The sequence below is a fragment of the Centroberyx gerrardi genome, chromosome 4 (assembly GCF_048128805.1).
Source record: "Centroberyx gerrardi isolate f3 chromosome 4, fCenGer3.hap1.cur.20231027, whole genome shotgun sequence".
In the NCBI taxonomy this organism is placed as follows: domain Eukaryota; kingdom Metazoa; phylum Chordata; class Actinopteri; order Beryciformes; family Berycidae; genus Centroberyx; species Centroberyx gerrardi.
In genome coordinates, this window is record NC_136000.1 from 21,271,306 (window position 1) to 21,287,133 (window position 15,828).

The following is a 15,828-nucleotide window of genomic DNA, read 5'->3' on the forward strand; positions in this document are numbered from 1 at the left end:
GTCCTCCATTCATTTCTGCACTAATGGTACTCTAGCTGCTGAGGACCAACAGCTTCTCCAGAGACACAATAACACTGATTTCTCCAGGGAAATAAACATGATAAAAAGGACTATGTACTGCTATAGTTGTCTTGGGCTGACAGACGTACATAGGTAACCTAGGCATACATACGTACGTAATGTAGGCATACATACGTTTATTGTAAATGGGTAGAAGCAACTGCAATTATACATATAAAGCAATTTAAATGTATGGTGAAAATTGTTCCTCATTGAACACTAATCAACAATAGTTGACATTTTGAATCACTTAGATTTTAGGAGACCCACAAAGAGGACCAGAGGACACAATGGTGAAGTTGCATTGTAATTGCATTTATTTATCCAATAGATATTCACATTCATAGCAGTTTCACTACAGGAAAGTAACAATTTCATCTCTACAGTCATGAAAGAAATAAATCACCAAAGTGAAAGTCAAGGACGAGGTAAAGTAATGCAACACAGAATAAAAGCAAGGAAAAAAAAGTTTGTAAAATGATGTCAAATGATGGCGTATTGTAACGGGCCTTAAATAAAGATCAAAAGGTTTTTTTTGTGGAAAACAAAATCTGCTTTTCCCACAGTGACCATAAAAATGGGCATTTTGGGAAGCGTTTCTGAAAAAAGAATAACACTTTTAAGGAACTACACATAAAGGCTATGTAACACTTCAAAAGCAATTATTGCCATTAAAAGAAACACTAAATATGCTTATTCTCTCACGCAGTGAGGCCTCACTTTCTTGTGCTTAAACCACCAACATCAAAACAACACTGTCTTCAAACAGTCACTTCTGTTTTCTCTCTTTAAAAGAAAAAAGAAAATGAGGAGGTAAGGAAAGAGGAGCATATACTTGAAAGGATATACAGTACACAATAATCCTTTGATAGTGGCTGGTTTTTAAAGAAAGATTGTATTGACTGGCCTTAGTCGAGCAATAGAAAAGTGCAGCACACAGTAGGTTAAGTATTAATGTCAGAAAAGAAAGCATTGCTCTACTTTCTTCTCATGAGCTCATACAGAGGTTGGAGGACCGCAAAGAATACTTTGGGAAATACTTATCTTTCAACTGAAAGCAAAATCATGGGGTCAGTTTGTTGCTGTGATGAAAACACTTGGGTGCAGTTTTCCACCTCTGTAGATAAATATTGACATGGAGGATTAATTCAAACCTACTGGTCATGCATAAATAATGACACAAACTTTACAGCTCTATGTATGAACGTCAGCCACTGCATGGTAATGGGCACGGCACATTAACAGCAAAGGCCAAACTCAAGATCACAATAAACAACGGCAAAAAAGGTATAGAGAGAAAACTTTCAATCAAGGAAAAGTGCCAACTTATTAAGAGGAGCAAGTGAAACCACGGCCCTCTTTACAACAACAACAGCTACTGGTTCCAGCTCATCACTCACAGTGTCCCGGCCTCCCACGGCCCTCTCAGGTCCCTTTGTCTGCACGCACAAAGCCCAGAACAACAGGGCTGTTGACAGGCTGAGGTAAAGTGATGCGCCTGCTGGCCTGCCATCTGTGGGGGACAGGATAGCAGCTAGCGGGCTGGATGGAAAGGGAGTCTTCCCCTGTGTGTCATATTTCACCTCCTCACCTACTTTCAGCTACAGTTTCTCCCATAACCTCCTTCCTAAGTGGGAATCCAAAAGCACACCTGCTCGTACGACAGGGATCTGTCTCTTCTGAAAAACTAAAAGTTGCTTGATACACAAGAAGAAGGCTCTAATGCTAACAAGTCTCCGGGTATTTAAACCGGCATCAGTGAAATGAGTTCAATTTTCTTTTCTTTCTTTTACTTTGAGCTTTGGTTATCTGTGCCCAAATAAAGACAAAGAGGGACGAAAAAATAAAGGGAGGCAAACTGCTTAGCCTTTTACAAGCCAGCCTAAGTATGAAAAAGATAATAACTGGTGGCTGGTTGGCCAAATCTGGGATTTGAGTTTGTTTATTGTTTGCCTACCAGGCTTCTTCCACACATCTGTCACTCTCATAAAACCAACTCCAGTTTCCAAAGTCATGGAGATTTCCCAGAGTCTGGGTTGGCCAACAAAAATAATCTCTTTTATAAATACTTGAAAATGAAGCCTGTCTTTTGGCGTGTAGCCATTAGGACATAGTAACGAAAGCTATTTTTGTGACAAGGGACAAAGAAAGTAGTGCTTGACCAATGACCACACAACGAGGATGACCTAGACAACTCCGGAGGAGACTCATTCTCGTCATTCCCTCATGCTTTCACTTGAGGCTACATACTAGGGTCGCATCTCAATCATGTTAACTGGCATCTCTCCTTTTTGCACTCCGCTAAACCCTGAATTAAGATAGTATATCAGACTAATACACATCTCCTGAAGTTAGTCGTAGGACTTCACTTCCCTCATAGTGCTGCAGTGCTGTGAGGACAAGTGGAAATATGGAACACAAGACAAATGGTCAAACAGACAGACTGACAGAACATTTCTGCCTGACTAAGCAGAAATATCGTGCTGACCAGCATGCTGCCAAAGCCAAAAGGAGAATGGGGAACTGTCTGGCAAAGCAATATTCAGGAATAGACCACTTGGGCTAACTGTCCACACGTTCCCCGGTCAACCTGAGACTGTGCGGTGTTGATGTTTTCAAAACCTTGATGAGTGTCAACACCATGGTCTGCCTGCAGATCTGACATGGTGGCTGATGTGATGCATAAACACATTTTGATGTGTGTGTGTGTGTGTGTGTGTGTGTGTGTGTGTGTATGTGTGTGTGTATATGTGTTACTGACAGCTCCAGGGGTCATTGACCCAGCGGAACGAACACATAACAGCGCTTCTGTTTCTTTTTCCATGCCCGTTTGTTTTCATCTCATTCACCTATCCAGGAATCACAATGTCACAGTAATCCCCTCAGCAGCTCCGCCTAAGACCAAGACACATACAGTACAGTTCAGTACAGTACAGTAATCATATTTGGGTGCGTTTTGACTGACAACACAGGACAATAAACATCTGCCCAAACAACAGAATGTGTCCCTTTGCTAAACTTAAGCGATTAAGCAATACAAGTACTTTCCATAGCTAGTATACATTTGTAATAATGTATACTATCTAAAAATACTTTTTTTCAGTACACTAATTGTTAGTGGCGTTATGTCCAGCAATGGAAATGCTCAGGATTAACGTGAAAGAAAACATGAATATCAATATTTGTGTGGCAATAGAAAATCCCCAGTTTGCCTCTTTTGCCAACTTAAAGAGTTAAATATCGTTATCCTTAATTGGCCACAGCTGAGCATTCAGGGGACATGATCAAACAAAGATTGTTTTGTCAAGTAAAGAGGTCACACAGTTCTGAGAAAGAGACAGGTATGAGGAATGATCTCAGAGGATTGTGAGAATACATTACAGATATCTAGTAGTAGTGTGTATGTGATGAACGTCGACTCCATACAGACTATGATGATTCACAGCATTTCTGGCCTTGAGTTGGTTTTGACTTGTCTCAAGTACACACAGACGCTCGCTCAAACATAAACAGCAGAGACAAAGGCAGTACACACACTCTCACGCACACACACTCAACGCGACACGCACACATGTAGACATGTGATGAGTTATAACTCTTAAATATTCAGTAAAAGACACTTAATTCTTAATTCTAACACAAACATGACAAAAGTGTGTCGATGGCAGAACAAATGAAAGGCGAGAGGAGAAAAGTGTGATAGAAGATAAGAGAAAAATATCTACCAAACTGTCAGGGATTAGCTGCAATGGATTTTGCTGGATTAAAGATAATGAAGTCCCCTATGAGAAGGAATATTCGGAATAATGGGATAACTGTTCCCTTCATTTGACGAGCCAGTTCCCTTGTCTCCCTTCTTCTTTTGAGTTTGTAGCAACACTTAAGAGTCGGTGCACTAGGGCAATGTGTATGTGTATGTATGTGTGCGTGTGTATGTATGTGTATGTATCAGTGAGTGCATGATTCCAGCCAATAACACAGCACTTTAAACACAACAACACAACATGGTCCCAGGCCGATGACAGCATGGGTTGAGTGAACTATTCCAGCAATAAGAACCCCATCAAATCTTTCCTAATAACCAAGGTGTAAGATGTGTGTGCATGTACGCATTTGCATGTGTGTACACTGTAAAACGCCTGAAAGCACCGGCGGGAGTAGCATGTTTCCTTTTCTAACCACATACCAGGTAACCACTCTAATGTCTACAGTGTGCTGCTGCGACTGTAATGTCTACTGTGTCCTCTGTGTGACAGCAGGAGGGGGTCAATAATAATATCTCAGCAGGAAGAATCCAGCTCCCCCGTTAAATAGCCTCCATCTCTTACCGAACATAAATGGGGTGTTCAAGTACTATAGCTACAATACAGTTTCTGCTCAGTAGCGGTTATGGCAGTCACATGACCTTTCCTCTCTGCGTTCCCACTTTATTGCCTCATTTCTTGCTTCAGTCTCTGTCAGTCTTCCACCATCCAAGGACATCCTAATACAAAAAGTTAATTTCATCCAGAGGGACCGGGTGTGAAGTTGTTGGGGGTGATAAACAGTGAGTGAAGGCAGTGTGGTTGTTGTGAGTGAAATGGAAGGGACTACACACAGTAAAACAGGTGTGGATATGCTCCTGACTTTGAGAATAGCACCCTTAATTCAGGGGAACACCTAGCAACAGAGAGTGAATAGCTGGACATGGGACAGTCACTTCACTAAAAACAACTCCCTTTTTAACAAGGTGACAGAGAATACAACAAAATAACCAACAAGAGTTGTGAAAGTAAAAAAAAAAATGGAAATTGCATTATTGGACCACGTGAAGGGGATGTGGGATGGGTCAATGTAGTGACTTGAGTCTGATAGGACTGTATGGAAAGTGGGGCAAGAGAGCACTTAATCAAACACACACACACACACACACGCACGCACGCACACACGCACACACACACACACACACACACACACTCCTTGAGGGTCCCCATGCTCCCCTTAAATTAAAACATAACAGTAAAAAGTAAAATAATCTACACTCTATAGCAGGTTAATAGCAGTATACTTGTCTCCATAGTAACTAGGTTGTGAGACTGCCATACTAGGATCAGGAGAGGCAGGTAGGACTGTTGTCAGGGGAGGTCGTAGATAATACTACCATATCTCCATGGTAAGAAGTGTGTGAGACTACCATACTAGTAGCGGGGCTGTGGGGTCGTAGGGCGATAGCCGTGTGGGGCTGCAGTGGACCGCTCGCCATGGTAACGACGACGTGGGGGTGCCACACTGAGATGAGGGCTGGGGGTTGGGGATCTGGCAGTGAGATGTGTCCATGATCACACTGGGCCGGAGGGGGAGCGGCTACCACCTTCCCAGCCTCGCGGGCCGTCGCCGTGGAGACCGCGGTACCTCACCACCTCTTCCTGGCCACCTCCGCGTCCTGGCACTCGACGGCGGACAGCGCGATGAGCATCTGGGCGGCGTAGTAGGTGGCCATGATGATGGCGCGCGAGTGGGGCACGGGGAAGCAGAACTTGTTGACCGCGATGGTGAGGTCAGACACCATGAAGAGCATGGCGCCCAGGCAGGCCGACAGCTTGGTCCAGGTCCACAGGTCGTTGGTCAGCTGCACGCCGGCGATGGCCCTCCAGCCCATGAAGCCGATCAGGCCGATGTAGACGGCCACCAGGTAGGTGAAGGGGCCGGACAGGTAGGGGTAGAGCAGGATGTAGCTCAGGGCAGAGACGGCGGAAATCACCAGGCCGGCACGCAGGTTGAGGGGCTTCATGCCAAAGGCAGACGAGTAGAGGATGTGGGTGATGGCGAACATCAGGAGGCCTGTGGGACACGGCATACGGATTATAAAGGCTACATGCACTCACACCAAGCAGCCTTCCTATAGATAAGAATGACAATGATGTGGCAAAAAGCCCACACCTGGAAAGTGCAGTAAAAGTGTGAAATTCAATTTCTATGAGCAAAACAATAAATTGACATTTTACGTGGTTGCTTTTTCTGTGTTCCAATAACTTATGTGAAATGTATATGGTGTAAATAATTTGTCGTTACCTTTTCATGGAGCATGATCATGAAAATGTTTTTTTCTTGACTCCTAACATGCCTCTTGACATGACTCCTCTCTTGCACAGAAGTTTGCTAGCTTGTCAGCATTTTGTAACTTCCAGATAATTAAATTCTAATGATCATGCAGTTGTTTGACAATGTGAAAACGTTAAGGGTAATTAACAACACCACATATATATTTCACAGAAATTATTAGAACACAGAAAAAGCAACCATAGAAAATGTCAATTTATTGTTTTGCTCATAGAAATTCAATAGGGTTTCGCACGCCATTCTTATCTATCTGTCATATAAACTATTCTGACAATGCTAGACTGAGGGATGAAGCATGACATCTGGTAGTAATAGATGGTGCATTTAATATATAAGTCACTGAGATCAGCACAAGCCAGATAAAACAAATGAGGAGAGGATAGTATGGTAGATGAGACAAAAACTTTAACTTTAAACATGAATAACTCAGAGAGTGAGGTCTATCCTCACCGTGGCTGAAGTAGCCCTGCTCCTGCCAGATGAGAAAGGCATCCCCCAGGGCAGAGAAGATGAGGCCAGCCAAGATCTTACGGGCGCTGGAATGGGCACCCAGGAAGCTGAAGCCGTGTGCCAGCAGAAACACCCACAGGCAGAAGATGGGCAGACATTTGATGAGGGCGCTAAACCAGGATGGGCTGGAGGTGGGCAGCCACAGGACAAAGTACACACAGGTTGCCTTGAAGAAGGGCACCAGCTTAGGGCCCTCGCTCTTCACCTGCAAAACAGATAAAATAATTAGATAGGTTTCAATTATCGATTGCTGGTTTAAACTTTTATCAAGTGATTCATCGGCGAGTCAGTAAAATCCTACAGTATCGTCATTCTGTCTTTAACGTCAATTTCTAGAACATTAAATATCTCTGAGGAAGCAAAAAACCTACAACAGTCAGTATTTTGTGTGCTTGATTTTTTTGTGCAATATCTCACATCTGTAATCAAGAAAGGGAACATAAGCCGCAAACTTGGTGTCCTTTGATTTGGCAATGAGGTTTGGGGTGTTGGGGCTTGATGAGAGACTCTGGCCTGTTATGTGTGGTGTGCATGACTCTGCATCTGCATCAGACATGCACGTGCTCTGCGGCTGAAGCAAAACTCGGCCCACAGGAGACACAGTAAGAAGAAGTAGGGGAAAGGCAAAAAGTTCCTACGCTGTGTGTTTGACTCCTTGTAACCTCTCTCTTTTCAACTTCTTTTTTCTGCCTCTCTCCACATCTTGTTTTTGTTTCTCTGCTCCTCCCCAGCCCCTTGCACTTCACCTTCTTCACCGTATCTCATATTCCTTGGGAACTGTCTCAGCACATGCGAGTCTCCCTTTCTCCCTCCCCACTGCGTTACCGGTCACTCATTTTCTGTCCAAATAGATGAGGCCCATCGGGGTAAAGAAAAGATGAAAACAGAACCAGAGAGAGGTTTCACAACACTCCTGGGATGATCACCTCCTATGGCTTCGAGAATCACAAGGGTTGAGGTAGAGGGGCCGTGGGGTCAGTGAGGGGAGACGAAGGGAGAGGGGACCGACTGGGGTGGGAGGTAAAGGGAGGGGTGAGGAGAGAGAGGGAGTGAGGAAGCAAGTGAGGGTTCACTGGAGCTCAGGCCACTGGTGCAGAGGTGAGGAGGGTGAGAGTGAGACAGGGAGAGAGGAAGAAGTATGGGGTCATAAGGCACGAGGGAAGGGGTTGAGAAGACTGAGCGAGAGCTTTCACTTGACGTCCCAATAGCCGTCTGAAGCCATTTTGCATCCCTCATGGACACTGTGGGGATACAAAATGGCACAAGTGAAAGCGACGCGCAATTCAGATTGTACTGCCCACTAGAGGATAAGTAAGAAGAAAGGAAGTGGGAGGGAGTGTGAGGAAGCAGAGCTTTAAGGGGGGGGGGGAGTGAGATAAGGGTTACCACCATTCAGTTGACAGTTGAATTTAGGAGGGGACAGAGGGGAGAGAGGACAAGTGGGAGGGAGAGGAGGTGAGAGAGAATGAGGGGTCACTCTAGTTCATATAGTTTATGCTCCTGGAGGAGGAGGGAAGGAAGGGGAGGCCCCTGATTGCACAACTGCTCAATAAAATAGCAGGCCAAGTTACAGTGCAGGATCAGGCACAAGGTTTCAGTGACCTCTAGCCTGCCCCGGCCTCCCTTACCAAACTGCAGGAACAATTATTTGATTTTATACACACATACATACACACACATACAAACAGTCTATTAATCTCCAAGCAGATACAGCATCACTTAATGGTCCAGTGGGCAGATGGGCTTTACTGTTTGAGAACAACCATATACACGCCCTCTTTCCTCCATACCCAGTTTGTGTGTGTGTGTGTGTGTGTCTCATTCTCTCATTGACCTTCTGATGCTTGAGCTGCCTAACCAAAGGGGCCAAAAGTCTCCTTAAAGCCTAATGTCTACTTTAGCATGTCCATTCAGTTTGACAACCTTGAGATAAGTATCAAACCAAGCTGGTTTAGCTAGGCAGACTTTACTGAAGAAAGAAGCTTCTGCTTACTTCCCTGTTCGTTAAAGATCATATCAGTCTCTTCCAGATGTGAGTAGCATGAGAGGCATTTTGCAAATGAGGCAAAACTACAACTAGGTCTATAATGTGCGCTAATGCACTCTTCTCTCCATTATGTGCTTTGACTGCTTTTATAAAGACAAATGAAGACATAAATAAAGATTAAAAAGAATCTTATGGCATAAATGTGTGTGTGTGTGTGTGTGTGTACATGGGAGTCTATCCATCCTATTAATGCCAAGTGGGTGCCAAGCGGAGGAGGCAGAGATAGTGGTTGCTGGCTCTGGCAGCACTCCCGGACTAGCCAATATCATAACTCTGTTTATCAGGCCACTGGTGGCTACTTAGGCACGGGACACAAGAAAACACATACTGACATATTTATACAGTGCTGTCAAGGATGGGCCCAAGCATTGTCATTACACAGGCTAGGGCTTATACCAGTTTAATTCTAAAATGCAGCGAAAAAATACTTTTCCTGAGATCTGGAGGCCTAGGCCAAATACCTAGAAATGATGTGAAATTGCGAATGGCTTGATTGTTAATTGTTGAAAAAAATCTCAAAAGATATGAGGATGTTCAGGTTCTGGACGGAGGGGGCGCTGGGGAATATGGATTCTAGGAAGGTGGGAGGAAGTTAATGGCTCTCATAACCTGCTGTCCTATTCATGCTGCGCTTGAGCAATAGCCTTTAATGTTATTGTTCAGCTGAAGTTTCCCTTTCCGTTGTTTCTCATGTAAACATATCTACACAATGAGAACAGCGGCTCAATGGGAGAGAGAGGGAGAGAGTTACACGCAGCATAGGTTACGACCAACCCCAGTCCCAACCATTTCACATCTTCCAAGTGGAGTTTCTCATTACTTTATCACAGATGTTAAAAGGCAGAAGTAGCGTTAAACTTGACTGAATGCTGCAGCAATGTTAAAACCAAAAATACGCCAATGCCATATGTCTCAACTTAGTTAAAGCCTCAATAAAAGGGTTTACCTTGGGTGTCTTGGACTTTAATCTAAATGATATGGATAATGCCTGCTGACAGAATATTCCTCTTTTTGTCATATCTCCTACCATCACGCCTGTATTATCTCAGCGTAATTGTTCTCCTCTCATAGATGGCTCTCTATCCAATTAAGCTCAAACCTGATACCATCAAATTGTTCCATCAAGCAGGCCTAATTGCCCTGAAATCCTAGATTTCATATACTGGCGTACAGTACATGTACTGGTTTTTATTTCTCTCAGACTCAGCCTAGTTCTGTCGTTCCATGTCTTGTAGCTGAATGAGAATGTCGGTATGTTGCGGCATGGTATCGTCGCAGCTGAAACCGACTCCGCTCACATTGATTGAGGCGTCGGTTTGTCTGAGGGACACTGAAGGAGACATTAACGATGGCTATGAGCCCTGTGTGACAGGCAGACGCTGCTGGCACAGAAGAACAGAACATACTCCCTCATTTGGGAGGCAAATGAAACTACTGATCAACCCGTTTTGATGACCGCATTACAAGTAACGTCTGTTTGCAAAAGCACCGTGGAGCACACAGTTGACAGGTTGTAAAACAGTTGCTTCTGTTCCCGGTTAAAGTATATGGTTAATGATTGATTGGATTTTGCATGGTCACTAACCAGCAATTGTTTTTCTCTTGGTGGAATGAAAAACAGGATGGAATGACTCCTTTTTCTGAATTATTCGCCTACTTAAAATCAAAGAAACCAGGGTATAAATGATTCTCAGTTGCTTTGAAGGACAGAGATGCACTGCTTCTTTAACTGTGTTAAGATACAACCCAATATAAGCTTATGACCCAGCAAATGGAGAAGAACCACTTCACAGTGTTAGCTATCACCCGCCATTTTGGAAAACAACACCACATAACGGGTGATGAATATCCTGTATTGCTTACAGCTCTGTACACCTTTGTAATAGGCCAAACTATCAGCAACTTATTTGAGATGGGACCCAGCTTGGAGCTGCATTCCAGGAAGGAATAAACAGTAATGGAAAAACTAATGGTTTCACACCAACCAGGAGCAAACAAAAGCACTGCATGCTTGATCTAATAACACCCAGCCATGACGACATCTCCTCTAGTATTCTGGGTAATATGGTAACCGAGCGTCTGAAACATGACACATGTAAGCACATAAGCATGAGCAGTCTCATCTACTCAGTTTGGCAAAGGGGCACAACAGGAATATAAACATGGCCCTGGCAGGCGTAGCTGGCATGCGAGTCATATGACAATGTTATGTGAATATAGTACACCATTTCTCACTGTCCTACAGCTGCCGTGTCTCCGAGGATAACTTAGGGTGAGCCAAGGACAAGCAGTACAGTACAACACACGCAGGGGTTCCTCCACATAAAGGAGTCCTGTTGAATCAATATAATTTCATCTCAACTGGACTGAACTCGCGTTGCCGTACAGTTTAAAGTTTTAAAAGGTGAGGGATACCGCATGCAGTAAAAATATTTTGACTCAGAGCAAATAACAGTGGTCAAAAGCCGCTCTACCATTCCATCAAAAAGCCAGCAGGAAAGTGAAATTCCCTCTGTATCTGTGGGTTACAGCAGGCCCCTAACAACAGGTTCACAGTCAGCAGCAGTTCTGGACACACTGCGGTCTGAGACTGCAGCGTGTGCTCTAGGTGGAGGGACAGAAGATGAGAACATTCACTTGCAAAACAAACAGACTAACTCTTCATCAAGTGACACAGCGACACACTGTTTATCAGATAATGTAACCCAAAACCTAGTCTAAAGTTAAGCCTGAAAAGAACCTGAATAAGGTTAAAGGATACATTTTAACCTTAACCTACTGTAATAATTACATTGAGTTGGCATCTAATGTGGGGTGATAATCACTCTTATAAAATATATTCAACTACTGAGCAGGGATGGAGGGTAAACCAACTAATTTTAGGTGGGTTCTCATCTTTTCATTTGCAGAATAGGGTTTACCTTCCTTTTTAGGCTGACCTATGATACTTTATGATACTATCAGACTGTTGAGAATAGGGTATTTTAAAAGGGAAAGATACATAGATACAATGATTTCTGTTTATAATGGTGGTTGTGATGCCTTTTGACGATCACAGGCAGCAGTCATACTTTGCCCATCTGTTTATTTACCACTACATCACTGCTACTGAGGGTGACAAGACAGCAGACAATGAATGTGTCCTCATTGCCCAACAGTTAATGGTCTCTAATGGGACGTTCCTCTATTCCATTCCATCCCATTCATGCCCATACTGGGGCCTGGACCTCGTAGAAGTTACTCTCTTATGAAACCCCAAGAGCTGCACAGCATAGTCAGTCACCAAGGCAACCTGTCTGGAAAACATTCCTCTATGCAAGCTCCTCTCACAGCAACCACATGGGCCAGACTTCAGATTATACAGGCCAAGTTACACACACCATCCGTCACCCCACTTGTAAAAAGGGTACAATTTCATAGCAGCACTGTCAAAGTAAGAGGATGCTGGGGCAGGTTAAATTATTCACTTGTCACATTCACCAAAATTGGTCTTTCAGAGGGGCTTGGGTCAAGCAGCTGACTGCCATAAAACACTGCAGCCTATGTAAAGCACAGCTACAGCAAAAGAGGTGGAAAGAAAGCCAGCCACCGCAGGACACCGCTCGGCGCATGCGTTACTGGAGGGTACAGGAAAGGAAAAAAAAAAGACAAAAAGGTCGTCACATGACAGATTTTTCTTTTTGTCAGGGGCTGCTTTTGGAAATGTGTGGAAACGTCCTGCCATCTATGGAGTATCGAGAAGGAAGAATACGATTTGCTATTGTTGCAGTATGCGAACATGTCAAGTGAACGTCTATGATGAAAATAAAAGTTCCCGTTTGTGTGTCCCCAAGATTGGATCCATTTGCATAGTGCCAAATAACAAAGCAACACGCTGAGAAAGCGTGGGTGTCCAAGGACATTTGTCTGCAGCTTTTCAAATTATCAAACAGACGTGCCTATTCATTTAAAAATAGGTCTGTAACAGCAATTTAATTCCCCCTAAAGAACATGCACTGTCCTCGAAGACACTAAAAACACAGTATGCTAAGCTAAGAACAAAAAGACACACTAAGCCTCAAACGCTGAAGCGAATAACTTGTGTACTATGTCGATAAGGACAGTCACCGACACAAACACTAAAGATGGATTATCTGTCTACCTTCGGAAGCGCACCGTTTCATTACAATGCCATTGTTGTTATTTTTGTTGAGTGTGTGGAAAACGTCAAAGCGGGCACGGACCAGATACTCACCACTGTTACCGGAGAAACCATTTTCTCATTCGGTCCGCCAAGCTGTGGCTGAAAAGGTTTGATACCTCAATCCGGTAAAAGCTTTCCTGTTTGTACTGTATCTGTCTGTGAGATGCCGATTGTTTTTGTCCTCTCTCCGGCGGGCGGTCCGACGTCAAGTGGGAGGTGAAAGGCCAACCGTAGCGTGGGCGTGGCTTCGCCGTCTGACCAATAAGCGCAGGGATTGTTCGCCGAGGTGGGCGGGGACCGACCTCGGGAACGCCCGGATAGGAGGAGTCAGCCTGCTGTTTACATATTGGAGCAGATGGCCTTTATTTACATTTTGGGGAAAAGGATCTACTTGGTTACATTTGTATCGAGACAATTTTCAGCTGTGCCCAAACAGTCCTGCATCAATGGCTCAGATCAGACCCCTAAATAGATAAACATCACCCCCACCTCCCAAAACATCCCTATAATACTAGATATTATAGGAATGGTACTCAAAAGGGAATTTATAGTGACCTTATAAGACTTTAAGGTATTTTTGTTTATATCCTATGGTATCACAATAATATTCCTATAATATTCCTATGTCATATCATATAGTTTAGCTGTGGAATTTATTTAGCATCCTCCTGAAATTTACTGTAAGATTATAGTTTTTCTTTTTACTGTTTTGTCTGATGGACCTCCATTTGAGATTATTTCTGTTAACTGGGACTCTGAGAACTGGGCAGCTGTTTGTACTGTAGATGTGTGTGTGTAGGGGGGCAACAATGGGGAGAGTGAAAGCTCTGATCAAACCAGACATTTCAATATCAATCTCTCACTGTCCTAACTTCAAATGAATGAACTAGGCTAATAGTTAAGTTAACTATTCCTGTGACCTATTCCTTATGACCCCCTGGACCCCTAAAAAGTGCTCGGACCCCACTTTGGGAGCCCCAGCCTTGAATTGAAGGAAGCGCGACAGCTGCAGTTTTTTCCTCCCTCGGATTACTACACATACAACAGATATCACATGTGGGCAAAATGAAAAAATGATCAAGTTCAATTGATGTTGAATTAATAAAAAAAGTAATAAAACTGAAGTGACAACGGCACTTCATTTCTGTACTTCTCAAAATGTAATCCTCCTTTATAGGCACAATTGTAGCGACATCTTGTGGTGAACAAACGACAAAATGTATACATTTTTTACGGATATTGCGTAGCAAGCCGGGGCCGCAGGGGTTTAGCACGAAGATGCAGGTAAAACCCGGAATGAGTTGAAAAAACGGAATGGGTTCAGATTAAACTGCTGTGCCAAAGTAAACCAATAGTCATTAACAGTACTTGTACAATTGAAACATGTCTAGCACATGTTTTTTGCAAGTTTTAGCACATTTAGACTACTACACTGCAGGCATACTTTGCATTATCGACCATTTAAGCATATACCATACTCATTCATATGTTTGAATCTGGTTTGAATGTGTTTCTCCTCCAAAACAGCCACTTGTTTCCATTAATTTCCTCATTGTACGAAAAGCATCTTGCAGAAACTTGAAATTTGCTTGAGATCGGTAATCCTTCAGTGAAGATCCTGCCCCGGGTTTACTTTTGTCAGTTACTTTGCGTGATAATTTAGTTGAAACCGCACATTGATTTGAAAAGGCTCCAGGTCTTCTGGTGCGTTCACGTGCTGAAGGGAAGCTCCGACGTCCGGGACTGCAGCCAGTATTTACCGGTAATTACCACTTTGTTGGCGCATTCATGTGCGCTCTACTGGTAATTACGATTAGACAGGATTACTGAAATTGGAACAGTAGTGCCTTACTTTGCTCCGTTTCCGTTACAGGAAAAAGTAATGTCATTACGCCCAACACTGGTTGGCACATTTGGATTGGAATCTTTCAAAGTAATTGGAATAAGGTTATGGAATGCCTTTTAGTCATTTGTATTAAAGATCAAAGAATTGTGCAAGAGAGGACAGAGGCAGGAGGCTTGTGTGAGAGATCTTAGTAATACAGCGGAGGAGGTAAAAATATAAGACAAAGCAAGTTAATTGTACACAAGAAAGACTTACATATGATCTGAGAAAAACAAAACAAAACAAAAATCTGTTGAAAATAAAAGAAAGCTAAAAAGATTAGAGATTTGGTCCAAGGGTTTTGTTTGTTTGTGTGTGTATGTGTGTGTGTGTGTGTGTGTGTGTGTGTGTGTGTGTGAGAGAGAGAGAGAGAGTGTGTGTGAGAGAAAGAGAGAGAGAGCATGAATGTGCAGATGAAAATACAAATTTTACCTGTGTTATTAATATAAGATTTTAGAATCTTGTGAGTCGATGCCTTTTGTTTTTCTAGAGGTAGCCATAAGGCCATAAGGACAAGTTTGTTCATTGAGTAGGCCTACAGTCTATGTTATCTGATTATTTGCCAGCATAGGGGGGCTCCCAGTAATGTTCTTTAGGGCCCCCAAAACTCAAGACTCGCCACTGGTCACTCTACTCAATACTGAGTTTATAGCGACTTTATTGAACTTCATGGTATTTTTTTTATTTTATTTTATTTTTTATCTCTAACGGCATTTCTATAATATAATATTTCTATAACACTGTAGAGACTACTACTGTGTCTGTCCAGAAAATACAAGAATTTATTTATGTTTATTTTAGGTGGCGCTCCCTTTTGCCAGAGATTAGAAGGCGCAATCCGGACTCCACTCCGCTAGATGGTTCAGACCTGGTTTAGACAACACTGTATTTATAAGATCAAAGTTAAATCCACCCCTCATTCATAATCAAGATATTCCTTTCCAGCCTACGGAAACCGTCGTCCGCTAGACCGGAACAGCATCTCGCACATGCGTACAAATGTATAAAACTGGATCAGCTAGCATAGCAGCTAGCTAATGCCTA

General features: G+C 43.2%; 1 protein-coding gene across 1 annotated transcript; it reads right to left on the minus strand.

Annotated features, from left to right (window-relative positions):
- Positions 1-4,243: 4,243 nt before the first annotated feature.
- tmem86a (transmembrane protein 86A) lies at positions 4,244-13,042 on the minus strand. Its single transcript, XM_071895132.2, has 3 exons — positions 12,951-13,042; positions 6,610-6,874; positions 4,244-5,880 (listed from the first exon to the last, which is right to left on the minus strand). Exons 1-3 carry the CDS (start codon positions 12,969-12,971, stop codon positions 5,453-5,455), a joined length of 714 nt encoding a protein of 237 aa, XP_071751233.1. The 5' UTR covers positions 12,972-13,042; the 3' UTR covers positions 4,244-5,452.
- Positions 13,043-15,828: the final 2,786 nt, after the last annotated feature.

Excerpts from the sequence above, each read along its gene's own strand:
- tmem86a (XM_071895132.2), bottom strand. The coding sequence starts at position 12,971 with ATGGTTTCTCCGGTAACAGTG. Across the intron at positions 6,875-12,950 it reads TGGTTTCTCCGGTAACAGTG|GTGAAGAGCGAGGGCCCTAA; the intron begins GTGAGTATCTGG and ends TCTGTTTTGCAG. Across the intron at positions 5,881-6,609 it reads GCAGGGCTACTTCAGCCACG|GCCTCCTGATGTTCGCCATC; the intron begins GTGAGGATAGAC and ends CGTGTCCCACAG.